The sequence below is a fragment of the Mangifera indica genome, chromosome 4 (assembly GCF_011075055.1).
Source record: "Mangifera indica cultivar Alphonso chromosome 4, CATAS_Mindica_2.1, whole genome shotgun sequence".
NCBI classification, from domain to species: Eukaryota; Viridiplantae; Streptophyta; class Magnoliopsida; order Sapindales; family Anacardiaceae; genus Mangifera; species Mangifera indica.
Window position 1 is genome coordinate 17734140 of NC_058140.1, and position 16142 is coordinate 17750281.

Genomic DNA, 16142 nt, shown 5'->3' on the forward strand with positions numbered 1-16142 from the left:
GAATAGCAAGAATCTGATCATCATTATTTTAGTCTATTGTGGATCCAACTGTTGTGCATTTTCGATGGGTCCTTAGTTCCTGCAAGCAGCAACACAGCTCACAACATAACAAGTTAGCTTTTACAGAAGGATGATCACTGGGCATGACATCATATTTTACAAATAAAAAAATAATTATCCCTAAAAGTAATTCCTTTTTGATTGTTGCAATGTCTAACAATCTGAGACGAAATTCCTCTATTTGTTCATGACTCAAGAATTTGCCCATCAATTGCAAAAGAAAGCAACCAAAATCTTGACAACAATAAAATTTGCCAATTGGGTCATAGACTAGCATTTTGTTTCTTCAAACTACAACCGAGTAACCCATCCAGGTAAGCAGATTAAAAATAGAGAAGAAGAATAGTAGAGCACACTCACATTATCCCCTGAATGCAAAAGAAGTTTGACACAAAACTGCTGCTCCTGTTGGAAACCACTTTCAAGCAGTAGCTTTAACTGATTTTAATTCAAATAAAATACTCAACTGATTTAGCTCCATCTCCTTCGGTCCTCCTCTTCATCCACTGGAGTATACCACGCTGGCCGTCTCTTAGAGTTGCTCAACCTGTAGTTTAAGAGCACCTCTTCATCAAAAAGTGTCCTAGTAGCCACCAAAACTAGAGTTCTCAAAACTGGAGTGTCTGACCCACTACTACTCCAACCACCCCATCTAAACCAAAAGCTACCAAATCTCCTCATGCTTACCTCCTCTGCATTTCCAAATGATATGTTAGGAATATAGGCTCTCATGTCCTTCTCAGTCAATGGAAAGTCATAAGGGCAGATCATGACATTTGGGACCATACCCTTTGCTGGATGATTGGCAAAATGAGCCAAAGCCAATGGGTTTCTCCTCTCCAACAACTCAGTTCTGCTCCCCCCTCGCTTACTTTCCATAGGCTTACTGAGCAGTTTCCACATCCGGTCTGAACCTTTTTCTGTCCCTTCCATATTTGGTCTAATTTCAGGAACTGCCAAGCCATCCCACATTTCTCGGTTGTCACCCCCAGTGCCCCAAGGTTTGGCATTGATTACAGTTCCGTCATACCTAGTGATCAAATATGGGTTCTGTGCATCAACTCTTGGGTATCCAGGAATGTACTGGTAATAAGCAGGGGAGTATATTACACCAGGATATATGGCTATGACAGTACCAACATCAGCTTCACCACATAAAAATAAACCTTTGCCAGCTTCCTCGTGGGGTATCAGGGATGGTTTGAGATCAAGCGTGTAGCCAATGCTAGCCTGTAATTTCTGTGATACTTCAGAGCATTTTAATGGCCTAGTCTCTGGTACAACTGTGCTGAAAATCATCAGTAATCAGAATTGAAGAAGACTAGTCCAGTAATAATTAACTGATTCTGTTACTGTTCTAATCACATCAAAGACTGAGAAAAATTTTACTTTATTTGAAGAACAGTTTATTTGACATTGAAGCTTAATGACTACTAGAGCCCAAATCATCTTTAGATTTAGCCGGCTCATTATATTTATTGACATGGTGGACAAATAGTGTGATATGAGATATATCATAGTGATTAAGCGATGAAATCAATTCTCTGAGGAGTAAAACCAAAATATGAAATTTTCACCAAGATGATTAATTGATTTCCAACTAAAAAGAATCCATGAGGGCCTAACGTTAAATACCTTCAGTTACAAGCATTTACCATCTTCATTACCCATTCACATACCAAAACTACAAGTGATTAATTTTCAGTGGCTTTAAAGACCAAATCATCAGACATTCTGCACCCATGTTGTTAAATGTTAAGACTTCCAAACAAAAAAGGTTAGAATACCACCAGAAGGTAACTTCTATTCAGTCTCACAAACAAAAAGGTTTTAAAGAATTTTTGGTTACAAAAATATTATAATGGTTACCTAAAACTGAATTATTTTGTGTTTTCCCATGTCCCCGAGCTAAGTCTTCAACTTGTTCATCTCTTAAAACTGCTCTTCATTCATTATATATAACATAATTGATCTTTACTAAAATTATTGAGGTAATACAGACGCTAACTTATTATGTGAAATTATTAGTTCTAAATTTCAGGTATGGTGTGAACTTATTTCGCATTGAATAAGATAATCAAGCTATTTATTTTTAGGGTTTTGTACTTGCTGAAGAATATAGCACAATCTACAAGCAAAGTTCAAAGATTAAACATAAAATCCCAAAGAGTACCACATCTGACAAGTAAAAAATTATATGGAAAACTCACCAGGAGCGTCAGCAGGTGAGCCACTCTTGCCAACAGCAAAACTCAGGCCACTTCTGCGAGTGGTGGAATTTGATTGATTAGATGACTCAACTGTCTCACTTTCTTTTGACGTATCGGGAAGAAGAATTCGATTCATAGAAATGCAGAACTTTTCCAATTGAGAATGGATGTTTTCTTGTACTTGCTTCTCTTGATCAGCCAGAGAGGCTTTACTAGCCATGTTGATAATTTCGTCGGCATCTGTCTCATCAGCGTCCCTTCCCAAGCGATTATAGCTGAAGCCAGTACAGTTTTAATGACTAATAAGCAATAATACAATACAAATACATTCGAATACGAAAGTAAAAACACTTCAGAGATAGACCGATTGCAGCAAAAACCTAGTGTATAAAAAGAGACGATTCATGTCGGCTTCAAATTGAAGCTTCCTTGGATCTCTAGCAAATGTTGGACTTTTTGCAAGAATTTTCACACCCTGTAATCAGTTAGCATACAGAGAATTAAATTTAATCATCGTCAGTCAGAGTTTGAAAAGATCGAAAATTGATAAAACCAAAGAGAATTGTATACCTCTTGAAATTTCTGAAACAGAAAAGCCATTGTTTAAGCTACTGCTAACAAACACTAACTTCTCTCTCACTGCTCGGCACGTTCTGTCGACTGCAGCTCCAAATTTCATCGAGTCGGGGCTGAGAGATAAACATACCAAATAAAAATAAAAAATAATAATATATTATTACGTAATTAAGTGATTTTTTATTTTTATTTTTTTAAGTGTTCAGCTACCAATTGTATAACTGTACAATTGAGATTTCAGTCATATACAATTATATTTGCAGCAAAGTTGGACTGGATACTAGGAGCTTGAACATGTACAAAGTCAAATTCGACTCAATTTAAGAGAGATTAAGCTCGAATTGATTGAGTATTTTTTAAAATTATTCAAATTTAATTAGTTTGAGAATAGTTGAGTTTAAATTAGTGCGAGTTCCGTTACAGTATTAGGTAGAATTGAATTTTGAGTTTAGTTCGAAATTATTATCAAACAAAAAATGATTAAAATGATAATATTTCGATATATATTAATCAAAACGATATCATTCTAATCAATTTTGTAATACTCTCAAGCACGTTTTAAAGGTATTTATGTCTTTTAGTCTTGTTTTGTGACATTTTCAATCTTAAATATCTATATTCAAATGTATGTATAAATATATATATATATATATATATATATATATATATATATATATATAATTACAAAACAAAACAAGTAAATATGATAAGATTGAAAATGTCACAAAACAAGTATATATAAAATTACAAAAAGACAAAGGATAAGTAAATATGATAAGCCAAAAATGTATGTACATATATTAAGGGATAAAAGACAAAACAAATTTTTTTTTTTCATTTTCTTCTTCCGTCCCTTCTAGAAACTTTGTCTTCTTCATGCTTCTTTTTGTTTTTGAAGAAAAGGGAATGATTAGAAGAGATTTTGGAAGACAAAGTAAAGAAAGAAAATGAGAGGAAGCACTTTAGAGGCATTGATAACTAAAAGATCTCTTTCTTTTTTTTTACCTATTTTTATTTATATATATGTAGAAGTATGTTATATGAATATGTTAGTATGTTTTGGTATTAATTTAAAGTGGTTCCTGGTGAGAAAATAAGTAAGGCAAAGAGAAGAAAGCAAGCTTAACAAGTGTCGGTTTGATGCAAAGTAAGTGGAATCATTCTTGGTCTCCCCTAAATTTGCTAAATAAACTCTATATTTTATCTTTTATGCGTTTGGTTCCTTTAATCTATGTTATAAATGATGATTCTGTGTTATATGGATGCCTTGGTCATGGTTGGAAGCAAAAGAGAAAAGTTTATATGTATAAATGATAAGGTCATGACAAGGGACATAGGGATATATATATATATATATATATATATATATATATATATATATATATATATATATATATACTTGATTGAGTTGAGTTAAATGACATGATTGAGGAGTTTTGAAGTTGAGAGATATTGTTTTGTCATTTGAGGTATCTATGTGTGTGATTTTGGTTCATGACAAAGAGTTGAAAAAAATTTACAGTTTTACCACTGATTTCGTCCCACATTTTGATTGTCTTATCTAATGAATCATGAGTGTTATTATAGCTTTTGAAAAACTCTTTAAATCCTCCTTTCAATAATATATAGTTTGTATGATTTAGAGACCTTTTGGATTGTTAAATTGCTTGAACAAAAAGACTATTCTACAAAATGAATAGTAATTACAGTTTTTAGAAGAACAAAGAGAAAAAAAGCACATTTTGATTGTTTTATCTGATAAATAATGAGTGTTGCTATAGCTCTTTAGAAAACTCATTAAATCCTCTTTTTAATTATATATAGTTTGTATGATTTGGAAACCATTTGAATTGTTAAATTGTTTAAACAAAAAAACTTTTCTATCAAATACACAGTAATTATAGTTTCTAAAAAGAAAGAAAGCAAAGGAAAGAAATGAGAGAAAAGGAAAAGATAAGAAAAGTAAAAAAAGGAAGAAAGGAAATTTGAGGCTCAAGAGTCAGCGGTCGTCTTGAGAGTATGCTCTAGTGGGTTATGGATACGTAATAGTATCTCACGTGCCTAAAGAGAAAGAATAGACCCAGGCATAAGTTTCAATTTTAGATGGAAGCAAGATCAGTAAGAGATAATGCATACATACTACGAACTATGAGGGGGCACTTCACACTACACTGCTCACAACAGGGCACGTCCGCAGTAGAATAAGTCCATAGTATGACATAGCCTGTAGTAGGGTTCGCTGATAGTAGAGCATGCTCGTGGTAAAACATAGTTCAAATTCTGAGATGGTATAGTGAGAGAAAAAAAGAGAGCTCGCATCTAGAAAAGTGTTAAATCTCTGTAGTTAGCTTTCAAAAAATATCAGATGAAAACCAAATGGGACAAAGTGTGATCCTAATAGAAAAAGATGAGTGAGATTATTCCCTCAAATGGAGATAGTTTATTTATTTTTTTCATTTTTACTTAGTGTTCTTATCTCTCACTTCATTTCCTTTTATGATTGCAGGTATAGGTGATCGAGGTAGTTGTGAGGCAAGGTCGGGTCAGTGAGAATAGATCTGAACTAGAGCAGGTTATCTATGGTTTATGTTACATACGTACGGTCGTATGATATTATTGACTTTTGACCTTGTGTAGATATAGTTTTCAAATAGTTGTACAATATATTTAGGTGTATGTACATGATTAATTCATGATTTCAGATGAGTTTTTGTATGTGATATACACATTTTTTGTTTGCTTTCAGATTTTCAATTTTCACAGAATAATTTTTGAATGCTTTTAGTGACGAGTTTATTTTAAATTTTTTTTTTAAATAAACGCTCCAGATATTAATTAATAACATTTTTTTCTCCAAAAAAAGTATTTTTGGAGAGGAATGTTATAAATTTATATTAATTTTTTTAATTTTGTAAACTTGATAAACTGAACATTTTTCAAATTCAAACATAAATTTGAGTTCAAATATACTTAAAATAAATTCATTTTGTCAGTTTGAATAAACTCAATTTCAAACCAACCCTGCCTTTTATATGGGTAACTTAGTATGATGCTGTGAAATAAAAGATTATAAAGTGAAACATAACCTGAAACCTGGGACGGGCCAAAATGCAAAAAACTCTGTCAAAGGCCCAAAACTTACTTGACAGAAAGCATTCAGCCTGGTTTGGCTAAGGCCCCTCAAACCCAAACAAAGCTCCAATTCCACTTTTATGTTTAGCAATTTTACATGAATTTTAAAATAAGGAAATAATTTGGCTGCGTAATTAAAAGAAAATGATGCCACCATTATGATAAGTTTAGATATATTGTTAGCTAACTTCTCTCATTGTTGTTTGCATATGTAAATCCTACATGTGAAAAAGAAAATATGAGAAATTCATTCATGATAGAAAAAGAAAAGGGGATAAAAAAAGGCATTTCCAATGAGCACAGTTCCTCATCAATAACATTTAGCATCATTTTTTGGGGTCAATTGGAAATCTATCATTTCAAACAAGATTTCCAATAATCTTTTGTCATGGGCTTTTTTTTTTTTTTTGTGGGTTTTAATAATAAAAACCATGCACTTTTTTGTTCTACTTTACTATAAAGACGTAGGAGGAGTTGTTGAAAATTAGATAATGAATTGTTATTAATACTAGGTTAAGTACTAGGTTGACTCTGATTTCTGGATCACAAGGAGGCAACAGCTTGTTTGTAACAAAGGCTGGTTGAAAAATGGGTTAGGGGTAAAATTTAATCTAAGGGAAAAAAAAATTAATTGACGGGTGGATTGTTGCCACATGACAAATGCACAGATGGCTGTTGGTGACCATACCATTACCACCTATAAATTTTGTAATTCTATGTGCTTAAATTGTTTCATAATAAACTAAAAACAATTGGGTAATCAGTCGTCAAAAACTTAAGCAAATTAAACTGCAGAAATAGCAGCCACTTAGGTTATCCGTCGCCACCCACTTTCCTATTTCAAAAGGCTGTCAATAACATATGTGTTACTAGTAATTCAACTTTGACACTCCAAACATTCCCAAATCCGCAAAGCTGACACCCCTAAATCAAGAAAAAAGGGCACCATTTTCTGTTACACTCACATTAAAGTGGCTGCCCTGCCCTGCCCAGACATTTCAGCTCACCAAATCGAACCAATTGAACCAAAACATTCACGTCAAGAAATTAACATTACAAATCTTTAATTTTCCATATATAATTACTCTTTATTATAATTCATCGTACAATGCACTGCAATCGCATGTCCTGTCAACCCAACACCATGATCGCCTCTGCTAATCTTAGTTCTCTCTCATTCTCTTCCGGTGAGAGTTTCGCCGGGAACTTTCTTTCCCCGGGGTTCTTCTTTCTGCATGATGTTCAAATCTGGGAGCTTCTTCTTGCTCTTTCTGTTTTCGTTGCTATACATTCTTTGAGGCAGAAGAAGCGTAATGGGTTGCCCGTGTGGCCGTTTCTTGGAATGTTGCCCTCTTTGGTTTCGGGTCTTCAGGGGAATCTGTATGAGTGGATCACCGATGTGATTTGTAGTCAAAATGGTACCTTTAGATTCAAAGGTCCATGGTTTAGCAGTCTGAATTGTGTGGTGACTGCGGATCCTCGGAACCTTGAGTATCTTCTCAAGACAAAGTTCTCTAATTTTCCTAAAGGCTGTTTCTTTCATGACACGGTTCGTGATCTTTTGGGAGATGGGATCTTTAGCGCCGACGATGAGACGTGGCAACGACAAAGGAAGACGGCAAGCATCGAGTTCCACTCAGCTAAGTTCCGGCAACTCACCACTGAGTCATTGCTTGAACTCGTTCATTCTAGGCTGTTACCCGTGCTTGAAGATGCAGTCAACAGAGCAGCTTCCATTGATCTCCAAGACATCCTATTAAGGCTAACTTTTGATAATGTTTGCATGATTGCATTCGGAGTTGACCCCGGTTTTTGCGGCCGGGGTTGCCGGAAATCCCATTTGCGAAAGCCTTCGAGGACTCGACGGAGGCCACAGTGTTCCGTTTTGTCACACCGACTTGTATGTGGAAAATCATGAGATATCTTGATTTGGGGACTGAAAGGAAGCTCAAACAATCCATTAAAGGCGTTGATGAGTTTGCTGAGGAAGTTATCAGGAGGCGGAAGAAGGAACTCTCTTTGTCAAGTGATAAAAACTTGCAAAGATCCGATCTTTTATCAGTGTTTATGGGTCTGAAAGACGAATATGGACAGCCATATTCGGATAAGTTTTTGCGTGATATTTGTGTGAATTTTATTCTTGCAGGAAGAGATACGTCTTCTGTAGCGTTAAGCTGGTTCTTCTGGTTACTTGAACTAAATCCGACGGTTGAGGAGAAAATTCTTGAAGAGATATGCAGAATTGTTGGTAAAAGAGAAGAAGCGAAAAGGGCAGAGTCGCCATTGGTGTTTAAGCCAGAGGAGATAAAGAAGATGGAGTATTTGCATGCTGCATTATCGGAGGCTTTGAGACTATATCCTTCAGTTCCTGTAGATCACAAGGAGGTAATTTAATTTTCCACCATTTTATGAATTAACACTTGTGGTTGATACAAATTCATGGTAATTAATGTTCAGGTGGTTGAAGATGACATATTTCCAGATGGAACAGTTGTGAAAAGAGGAACAAAAGTGATATACGCCATTTACACAATGGGAAGAATGGAGGCCATATGGGGAAAAGACTGCAGAGAATTCAAGCCAGAGAGATGGCTGAGAGAGGGACGGTTCATGAGTGAATCAGCCTACAAGTTCACCGCCTTCAACGGCGGCCCTCGACTGTGTTTAGGCAAAGATTTCGCCTACTACCAAATGAAATTCGCTGCAGCGTCGATTATATACCGATATCATGTGAAGGTGGTGAAAGGTCATCCGGTGGTGCCGAAGCTCGCTCTGACCATGTACATGAAGCACGGATTGAAAGTAAATTTATACAAGCGTCGCGAGATTGAGCTGCAAAAGTACTATAGCTAGCTCCAAGAATCATGAATGAAGGCTGAGCTTGTATGAATAAAATATATATAAATGGTTTCCTTATATATTGCGCTACATCTATAAATATATAGGGTTGACTGTAAGAAAATATTTTATTAAATTATGTTTGAATTGTAGAGTCGATATTGTTGAGTGGATTGTTAATAAGCAGCTAACTGGTGATGAGTCATTGGTATATACATTTAGCTTTTCTGTGATTTTGATATGGAAGTTGAGTTGCTAAATCAATTGAGCCCAAGAGCTAATGAAATGGTGTTTGATGACAGTCTTAATTCTGATTAGTTTTTTGAAAGAAGTTCAAAAGTTTGAGTTTTGGTAGATGAACAGTTACGAGTGATATATAGTGAACAAACATTGATCTGAGGTCGTGAAGCATAGGTGGACAAAGACAGAAAGATAGACAATGAGTTGAATTCAACCAGTAACGTTTAAACTTTGTGTGAGAACAAGTGGTTTTCACTTAAAATAGGGAGCACCACGAATAGTAAGAGTATGTTGAAAGTATTTGAAGGGATAGACTGTAGCCTGTAAACACATGTTTAGGTTTCTTTGCATTTAATGGCTTGTGGGTTACGTTAGGGTTTGATGAAATCTCACGTTATACATGGTTCGGAGAGGGGTCTTGTTGCAATCATATACACTATTGCTTGTTACTATTTTATTATTCATTTACTTGTGTTTAGATGGCTTTCATGTTTGGGCAACTATCAATAACACTTTTCGAAAATTAAAAAGAGAAGTTCACAATGTAAATTTTACATACAGAATAAAACATACGTACACTAAAAAGTATCAATAAACCCCCATTATATATTATATGTGTGATAAAAAATATTTATAACCTCGTATATTATAAAATACTGATAACCTTTTACTATATACATAACACATATTTGGTAAATACACAAAATCTTTTATCTTCGTCATTTTCAGAATGGATAACTCACATAGTGACTATGAATTACCCATGGTGACAAAATCACTCTAAGCTACCCATTTTCAAATCCGATTTTATCAATAATTGATTATAAACCTATTCAAAAACAAAAACGTTAACAAATTTCATGCAAATAACAAAATGTTCAAATTATTTCTTTCAGAACACATAACCGCTGAAACTTTAATTTGAAACCTTTGAAATTTATGCAAAAATGGTTAAATTTTAATATTATAAACCATAAAAACATGACAAGGAATAATACACTAAAATTTTTCCCATTTTAATAGAAAAAAAAAAAAAGAAATTGTCAAAAATCTAATGTGAAATTAGTATATGCGATTTTCTCTTGCTATGCTAGTTTTACATGTGTGTATTCAATTGTTTTAAGACTTGTTTATATATGAATAGTTTCATTCAAATCTAATGTATCAGTCATACATGTAAACCCTATAAAATTGATCAATTTCAAATGAAACCCTTTTAATTTAATGGATTATTTTAATGAATTATAATTAACCTTTGCACTATTGGGCTATGGATATCAAAAGGGATTTAATTCATTTTATTGGCAATCCACATAAATAGATCGATTTTTAGTATGATTAAATATTTTATTTTTTATAAGGAAAAAGGACTATTTCCCACCCATTTTTTAGGCCGATTCCAAAGTGATACCTATGGCAGATTAAAATCCACTTTTCTCATTCATGACCAAACTGTCGTCCAATTTTTCAGTTATGGATAGGGTAAAATTGATATTTTATTATTTAAAACCTCAAAAATTTAAAATTTTATCATTTTCCCCCTCCAAGTTTTAAAAACTAACAACTCAACTCATCCTCAAAGTTTAAAAAGTTTAGATTTTACCCTTAGGGTTTGCTTCATTCTCTGACCACCACCGACGATCGATGCATTCCATCGATCTCGCATCTCCGATGACAAAGGACAACCCTTCGTCGTCCAGATCTGGACGATCTGGATGACAAAGGACGATGAAGCGTCGCCCAGATCTGGAAGACGAAGCGTCGCCCAGATCTGGACGATGAAGTGTTGTCCAGATCTAGAAGAACAGTCGAAGGACAACACTTCGTTGTCCTTCGTCGTAGCATCTGGACGACGCAACGAGCGACAAAAGACGTCATCCTTCGTCGTCTAGGTGGAGCGACGAAGAGATCTCCGTCTCTTCGTCACACCGTGCGATGGGGAGATGAAAATCTTTTTGTCGCACCACTGTCGTCGCACTAAGAGAAGGAGGAGGTCGGTCATGACGTCGGAAGATGAAGTTGAAGAATGAGGGTGAAACTGCTATTTTTGAAAGTTATGGGGGGTGGCTATGTTTTAAAAAATATGAAAACCCTAGGTTTGAGGGTGAAAATATTACTTTTTAAAGTTTAAAAACTTTAGGTAAAAGTGAAATGTTAGTTTCTAAAACCTATGAGGGGTGAAAAATAATAAATTTTATAATTTTTAATATAAACAGTAAAATGATTATTTTACCTCTCTCTTTAACAGCAAAAATGGATGACAGTTTAGTCATAGATGAAAAAATTGGATTTTGATCTATCGTGGATATAGGTTTCAGAATGGGATAAAAAATGGGTGGGAAATACTCCCTTTCCCTTTTTATAATTGACATGTTACGTAGGATCGTACTTTGTCCATATAAATAAATTTTATTTTGTTTGGAAACAATGGGGGGGAAGGTTAGTCAAACACAAACAGTCAAACGATGTGGATGGGTTAGTTAGACGCATTGAAGCATAACGACCGTTCATATTTTTTCAGTGGTTAGGATTGAGAGAAGTGTAAAAATAATAATTAGGAGCAATGCACCAGATCAGAAGAAAACATAATGTTATCCTATCCAACTGGGAGCAGACCAATTGGCCATCCCTTTAAAGCCAACCTTCGCTTTCCTTTCTTCTTCTTCAATTCAATTCTGTTAAACAATTGTTTAATTAAATCTTTCCTTCTTTCTATAGCTAGGTTAGTTAATTATATTTCAATGGATACTGTATCCTCTCTTTGTACAACGCAAAGTGGTGTTATGGCTCGCCATTGTTACCCAAGTTCCGTCTCCCTTGTTGGCTTTTCTATACCGTCTCTTAAGATTCCAGCTTTGCCCAAGCCTATCAAGAGACGAAGTCTTGGAATTACGAGAGCTTCTGTCGCTGTTGAAACCAAGGTTTCTATGATCAAAATCGGCACTAGAGGAAGGTAATTTGGTCATTTTTTAAATGATCTTATTTTTTCTACTGTGGTTTGTTTTTATGCTAAGCTATGCTTCTGGGTATGTTTAATTTGTCTTTCATTTATTGTAAATTCTTCCATTTTTTTTTTTATCTGAGAAGGGGTTTGACTTACTGTGTGCATTTGACTTCGACGTTATTCATTTGGTGTACCTCTGTTGTTACATTTTACCTTCTGCTTTTGGTTTAATGTGGAAATGAAAGGTCGTTCTTTAATTTATTGGATCATCAATTTCATTTTTTTGTGTTTAAATCTGAGAGACTTTTGGTTATGTTACTATCAATCTTTCTCTTTATCTGTTGTAACTGATTTAATAGTAGATTATATATATTGTGTTGTAAATTTCAAATTTTTAAAGCAATTCCCTGAATTTAAAGTACCAAGTTTTATATATCGAAACTAAAAAGAGAAACAGATCTTTTATCTTAAGTTTCATACAATGTGGATTATGTTGCGTTCATATGAACCACTCTGTTTTCTTTAGTGACCTATCGGGACTTTTTCTGTTTGGTTTTTAAGGAAGTAATTGACGTTGGTATGAATCAAACAAAATGACCATTTATTTCTACGACTTACTACTAAGGCATAGGTTTCAAATTTTCATTACAATTCTTTTAGTTGTGAGTTGCAGAGAGTTTCCCCTTCTATTTATTGTTATGCACCCAGTTTGTTTTACTGGTCTCTTTTCTGGTTACTTACATTCTTCCTTAATTTAGAACAGCCCACTGGCACTTGCTCAGGCTCATGAGACAAGAGACAAACTCATGTCTTTGCATCCGGCGCTTACTGAAGAAGGGGCTATACAAATTGTAATAATAAAAACAACAGGTGATAAAATACTATCTCAACCACTTGCAGACATTGGTGGGAAGGGCTTGTTCACCAAAGAAATAGATGAGGCACTAATAAATAGTGAAATTGACATTGCTGTCCATTCAATGAAAGATGTTCCTACATATTTGCCAGATAAGACAATTCTACCTTGCAACCTTCAGCGTGAGGATGTCCAGATGCATTTATTTCCTTGAGTGCAGCCTCTCTGGCTGAACTACCTGCTGGAAGCACTGTTGGTACTGCTTCACTTAGAAGGAAGTCCCAAATTCTCCATAGATATCCATCACTTAATGTGAGTTTTTATACAGATATATGTTGCAATTTTCTTTTATTTTAACTATAATCACATTCAGAAATTGCTTCAGATATTCTTTGTTCACAAGTTTAATGATAAGCACACATACAATATGTATTGATTTGATGTTGAATCCGTCAAACTCACAACACACTTAATCACATTTTAAAAAGGAACCTTTATCATGAGCTGACCATCATCAAAGGTGGAAGGAGAGAGTTGGTGATTAAGGCCTTGAATGCAATCCTGTGATACTGGCAAGGATGTTATAGGTTGAGGTACTTGTGCCACTTGGAGTTCTTAGCCTGAATGTGATCGTTGACCGCATGCTAGATATAACTATTAATGACAAAGAACCTACTGGGTTTATCACAGTCATGGACTTTAGCAAATAAGTCTTTTCTGAAAAATTGCTTGCTGGAACAGAAAGGCATTAATCGCCTCAAGATTTGTAGGTTGTACAAAAAGATTAAAGCAACATTTAGAAACTATCATCAAGTTGTTAGGAGGTTCCTGTCTTTTGTACCTTATTACAAAATCCTTTTGTTTGAGCTGTGATGGACTGGCCAGTGGCTGTGGAGTGCCAAAATGCATCTTATTTTCTTGCTCTCTCATTTCTTTTTGGGTAATATGTTTGGTCTCACCTCCTTTTGGTAACAATATTGCTCTTATTTTTTTACCTCAGATTAATCATGCATTTTAATTGGATATTTGTTCATTCTTTTGTTTAAATTCATTTTGCAGGTGCTGGAGAACTTTCGAGGTAATGTCCAAACAAGGTTGAGAAAACTTAATGAAGGGGTGGTTCAAGCTACCTTGTTAGCACTTGCTGGACTTAAACGCTTGAACATGACAGAAAATGCTACTAACATTCTTTCAATTGATGATATGCTACCGGCTGTTGCTCAAGGTGCAATTGGGGTTGCCTGTAGAAGCAATGATGAGAAAATGGTACATTTCAACCTTTCATATTGATCATTTTATTTATAACAAAATAGTTTCCTGCAATTTGCATGTCTGATTTATGCTTTTGGACTTATAAATTATATACTGTGCAGAATTACCTCGACCTATTTGCTGGCTGGCCAGTGATATACAATTTAGTCCCTATGAATTGTGAAAAAAAAAATTAAATATCAAAATTTCAAGAGTTTGAAGTTTTGATTTATTAAGTTATGCTGAAATAAGAATTTTCATGTCTTAATAACATTATGGCTTTTTAGGAAAATCCTAATATATGAAACCATAAATTAAATGATAACATGAAACCTATCAAATGTTGTTGTGTGTTCTCGTAGATACAATGCATGGTCCCTCAGAGAACAAATTGAAGAGCAACTCTTAGCAGGGGGAAGCTTACTGAATATGCTCTCTGAATCTCTGTACTGCTTCCAGTACATTCTCTTTGCAGAGCTTTCTGATAATTTGAGTTTTGCTCAACGAATGATTATATTTTAGTGTATATATGACTGCAATTATGTTTAACAATGCCTCTAATTTCTTTTCATAGTCTTTTCCATTCACCTCTGAATCATTAGTGAATTTTTTTGTCGGGTTTGTTTTGTGAAATCATGTTAACATCTTTTTATTTTGTTTCTATCTTTTGTTTGATTGCACTTTACAGGCTAATTACTTGGCATCTTTGAATCATGAGGAAACTAGACTTGCAGTTGCATGTGAACGGGCCTTTCTTGAGGCCTTGGATGGTTCTTGTCGCACCCCTATTGCTGGATATGCTTGCAGAGATGAGGATGGAAACTGTTTCTTTAGAGGGTTGGTCGCTTCCCCTGATGGAACTCGTGGTATGATTTGGTTTGCTATTGAAAGTGATTTTTTTTCTAGTTTTTATTTAGCTCCTGTTTAGAGTTCCGATACTTCACTGTTTCTTCTCGTGTCTATGTTTTGCAGTACTTGAAACTTCTAGAAAAGGTCCATATGCTTATGAAGATATGATCATGATGGGAAGGGATGCAGGCAAGGAACTTCTTTCACGTGGAGGCCCTGGCTTCTTTGATTCTTGAGTAGCGTAATGAAAGCAGAAGGAGAAAGAGAACAACTCTACGGCTTATGTCTGACTCCAAGGAATAGATCCAGAAATTTCATTTTTCCTCCTAAGCTGTCATTTGTTGTAACATTAAGAACAATATTTTGATTGATTTTAAGCTAGAAGAGGGTTTCCTTACTAGTGATGTGAGAGGCTTAGATTATTTTGTTCTTTAATAATATGAGAGAGCCAAATTTTATCTCTCTCCCTCTTTCTGTGTGTGTTTTCTTGCAAGTGTGCCTCTTACATAAAGTTACACATATATGCATGTGTCTGCTTGTTTATTCACAATAACTTGAAAAGATTTAAATAACCCTTGCTTTTTGACCACGTAAAATAAATGTATACTGTACTAGACAGGTTGTAGGTGTTTCAAAACATCTTATAAAAAGAAAAAGAAAAGCATTCATAGGGATTATTGACCTACAATATATAAGAAGTGTGCATTGTTGATTTACTGTGCTTGGTCATCTTATCTGATACTCAGAAAATAACGCTTTTCTGAGAATTGAGAAATTATGCCTGTCAGATTCCTTAGTTGTATGCTGCATGCCTGTTACATTGAATTACACAAGATTGTTAGGCCTTTGTTTCAATCTTCCAGCAGGTAAACTTCTTCCATTTTTCATCATAGTTTTGCCATGCACTTTTCAACTTGTTGCTCTTTTCTTACTGGGATTTAGATTTATATGCCCTGTTTGGAAAGAATCGATACAATCAAAGGGAATTTTCATTACCTGCACAAATGAAGATTCAGGTATGTGTGCTTTCCTCTGAAAATTTTTTTATAAAGACTGATTTGGATTGAATATCATTAACAAATTCTCATGATTCCTATAAACCTTATATTTTACCATTCAGTCAGAGATGGTGTGGCATTAGTTGCTGCATATAAAGCATAACATATTTGTTCAGTAGTGAAGCTCT

The 16142-nt window shown here is 34.6% G+C and overlaps 3 protein-coding genes across 4 annotated transcripts; 2 read left to right on the top strand and 1 right to left on the bottom strand.

The window, feature by feature from the left end:
• Nucleotides 1-174: 174 nt before the first annotated feature.
• Nucleotides 175-3076, bottom strand: LOC123213929. 2 transcript variants are annotated; one of them, XM_044633560.1, is made up of 5 exons: nt 2841-3076; nt 2651-2745; nt 2271-2545; nt 849-1343; nt 175-752 (listed from the first exon to the last, which is right to left on the bottom strand). In XM_044633560.1, the coding sequence occupies exons 1-5, from the start codon at nt 2868-2870 to the stop codon at nt 532-534; spliced, it is 1116 nt and encodes a 371-aa protein (XP_044489495.1). In that variant the 5' UTR covers nt 2871-3076; the 3' UTR covers nt 175-531. The 2 variants fall into 2 exon arrangements, with proteins under 2 accessions (XP_044489495.1, XP_044489494.1); XM_044633559.1 differs by having other exon boundaries at nt 175-1343; nt 2841-3065.
• A 3995-nt stretch (nt 3077-7071) lies between these two features.
• LOC123213310 (cytochrome P450 86B1) lies at nt 7072-9117 on the top strand. Its single transcript, XM_044632712.1, is given in 3 exon segments — nt 7072-7786; nt 7789-8363; nt 8436-9117. Coding segments are annotated over 3 exon segments (1671 nt in total). The 5' UTR covers nt 7072-7086; the 3' UTR covers nt 8832-9117.
• A 2542-nt stretch (nt 9118-11659) lies between these two features.
• Nucleotides 11660-15436, top strand: LOC123214420 (porphobilinogen deaminase, chloroplastic-like). The gene is given in 6 exon segments (XM_044634170.1): nt 11660-12009; nt 12764-13047; nt 13050-13168; nt 13916-14122; nt 14796-14973; nt 15080-15436. Coding segments are annotated over 6 exon segments (1113 nt in total). The 5' UTR covers nt 11660-11797; the 3' UTR covers nt 15193-15436.
• The last annotated feature ends 706 nt before the right edge of the window (nt 15437-16142 follow it).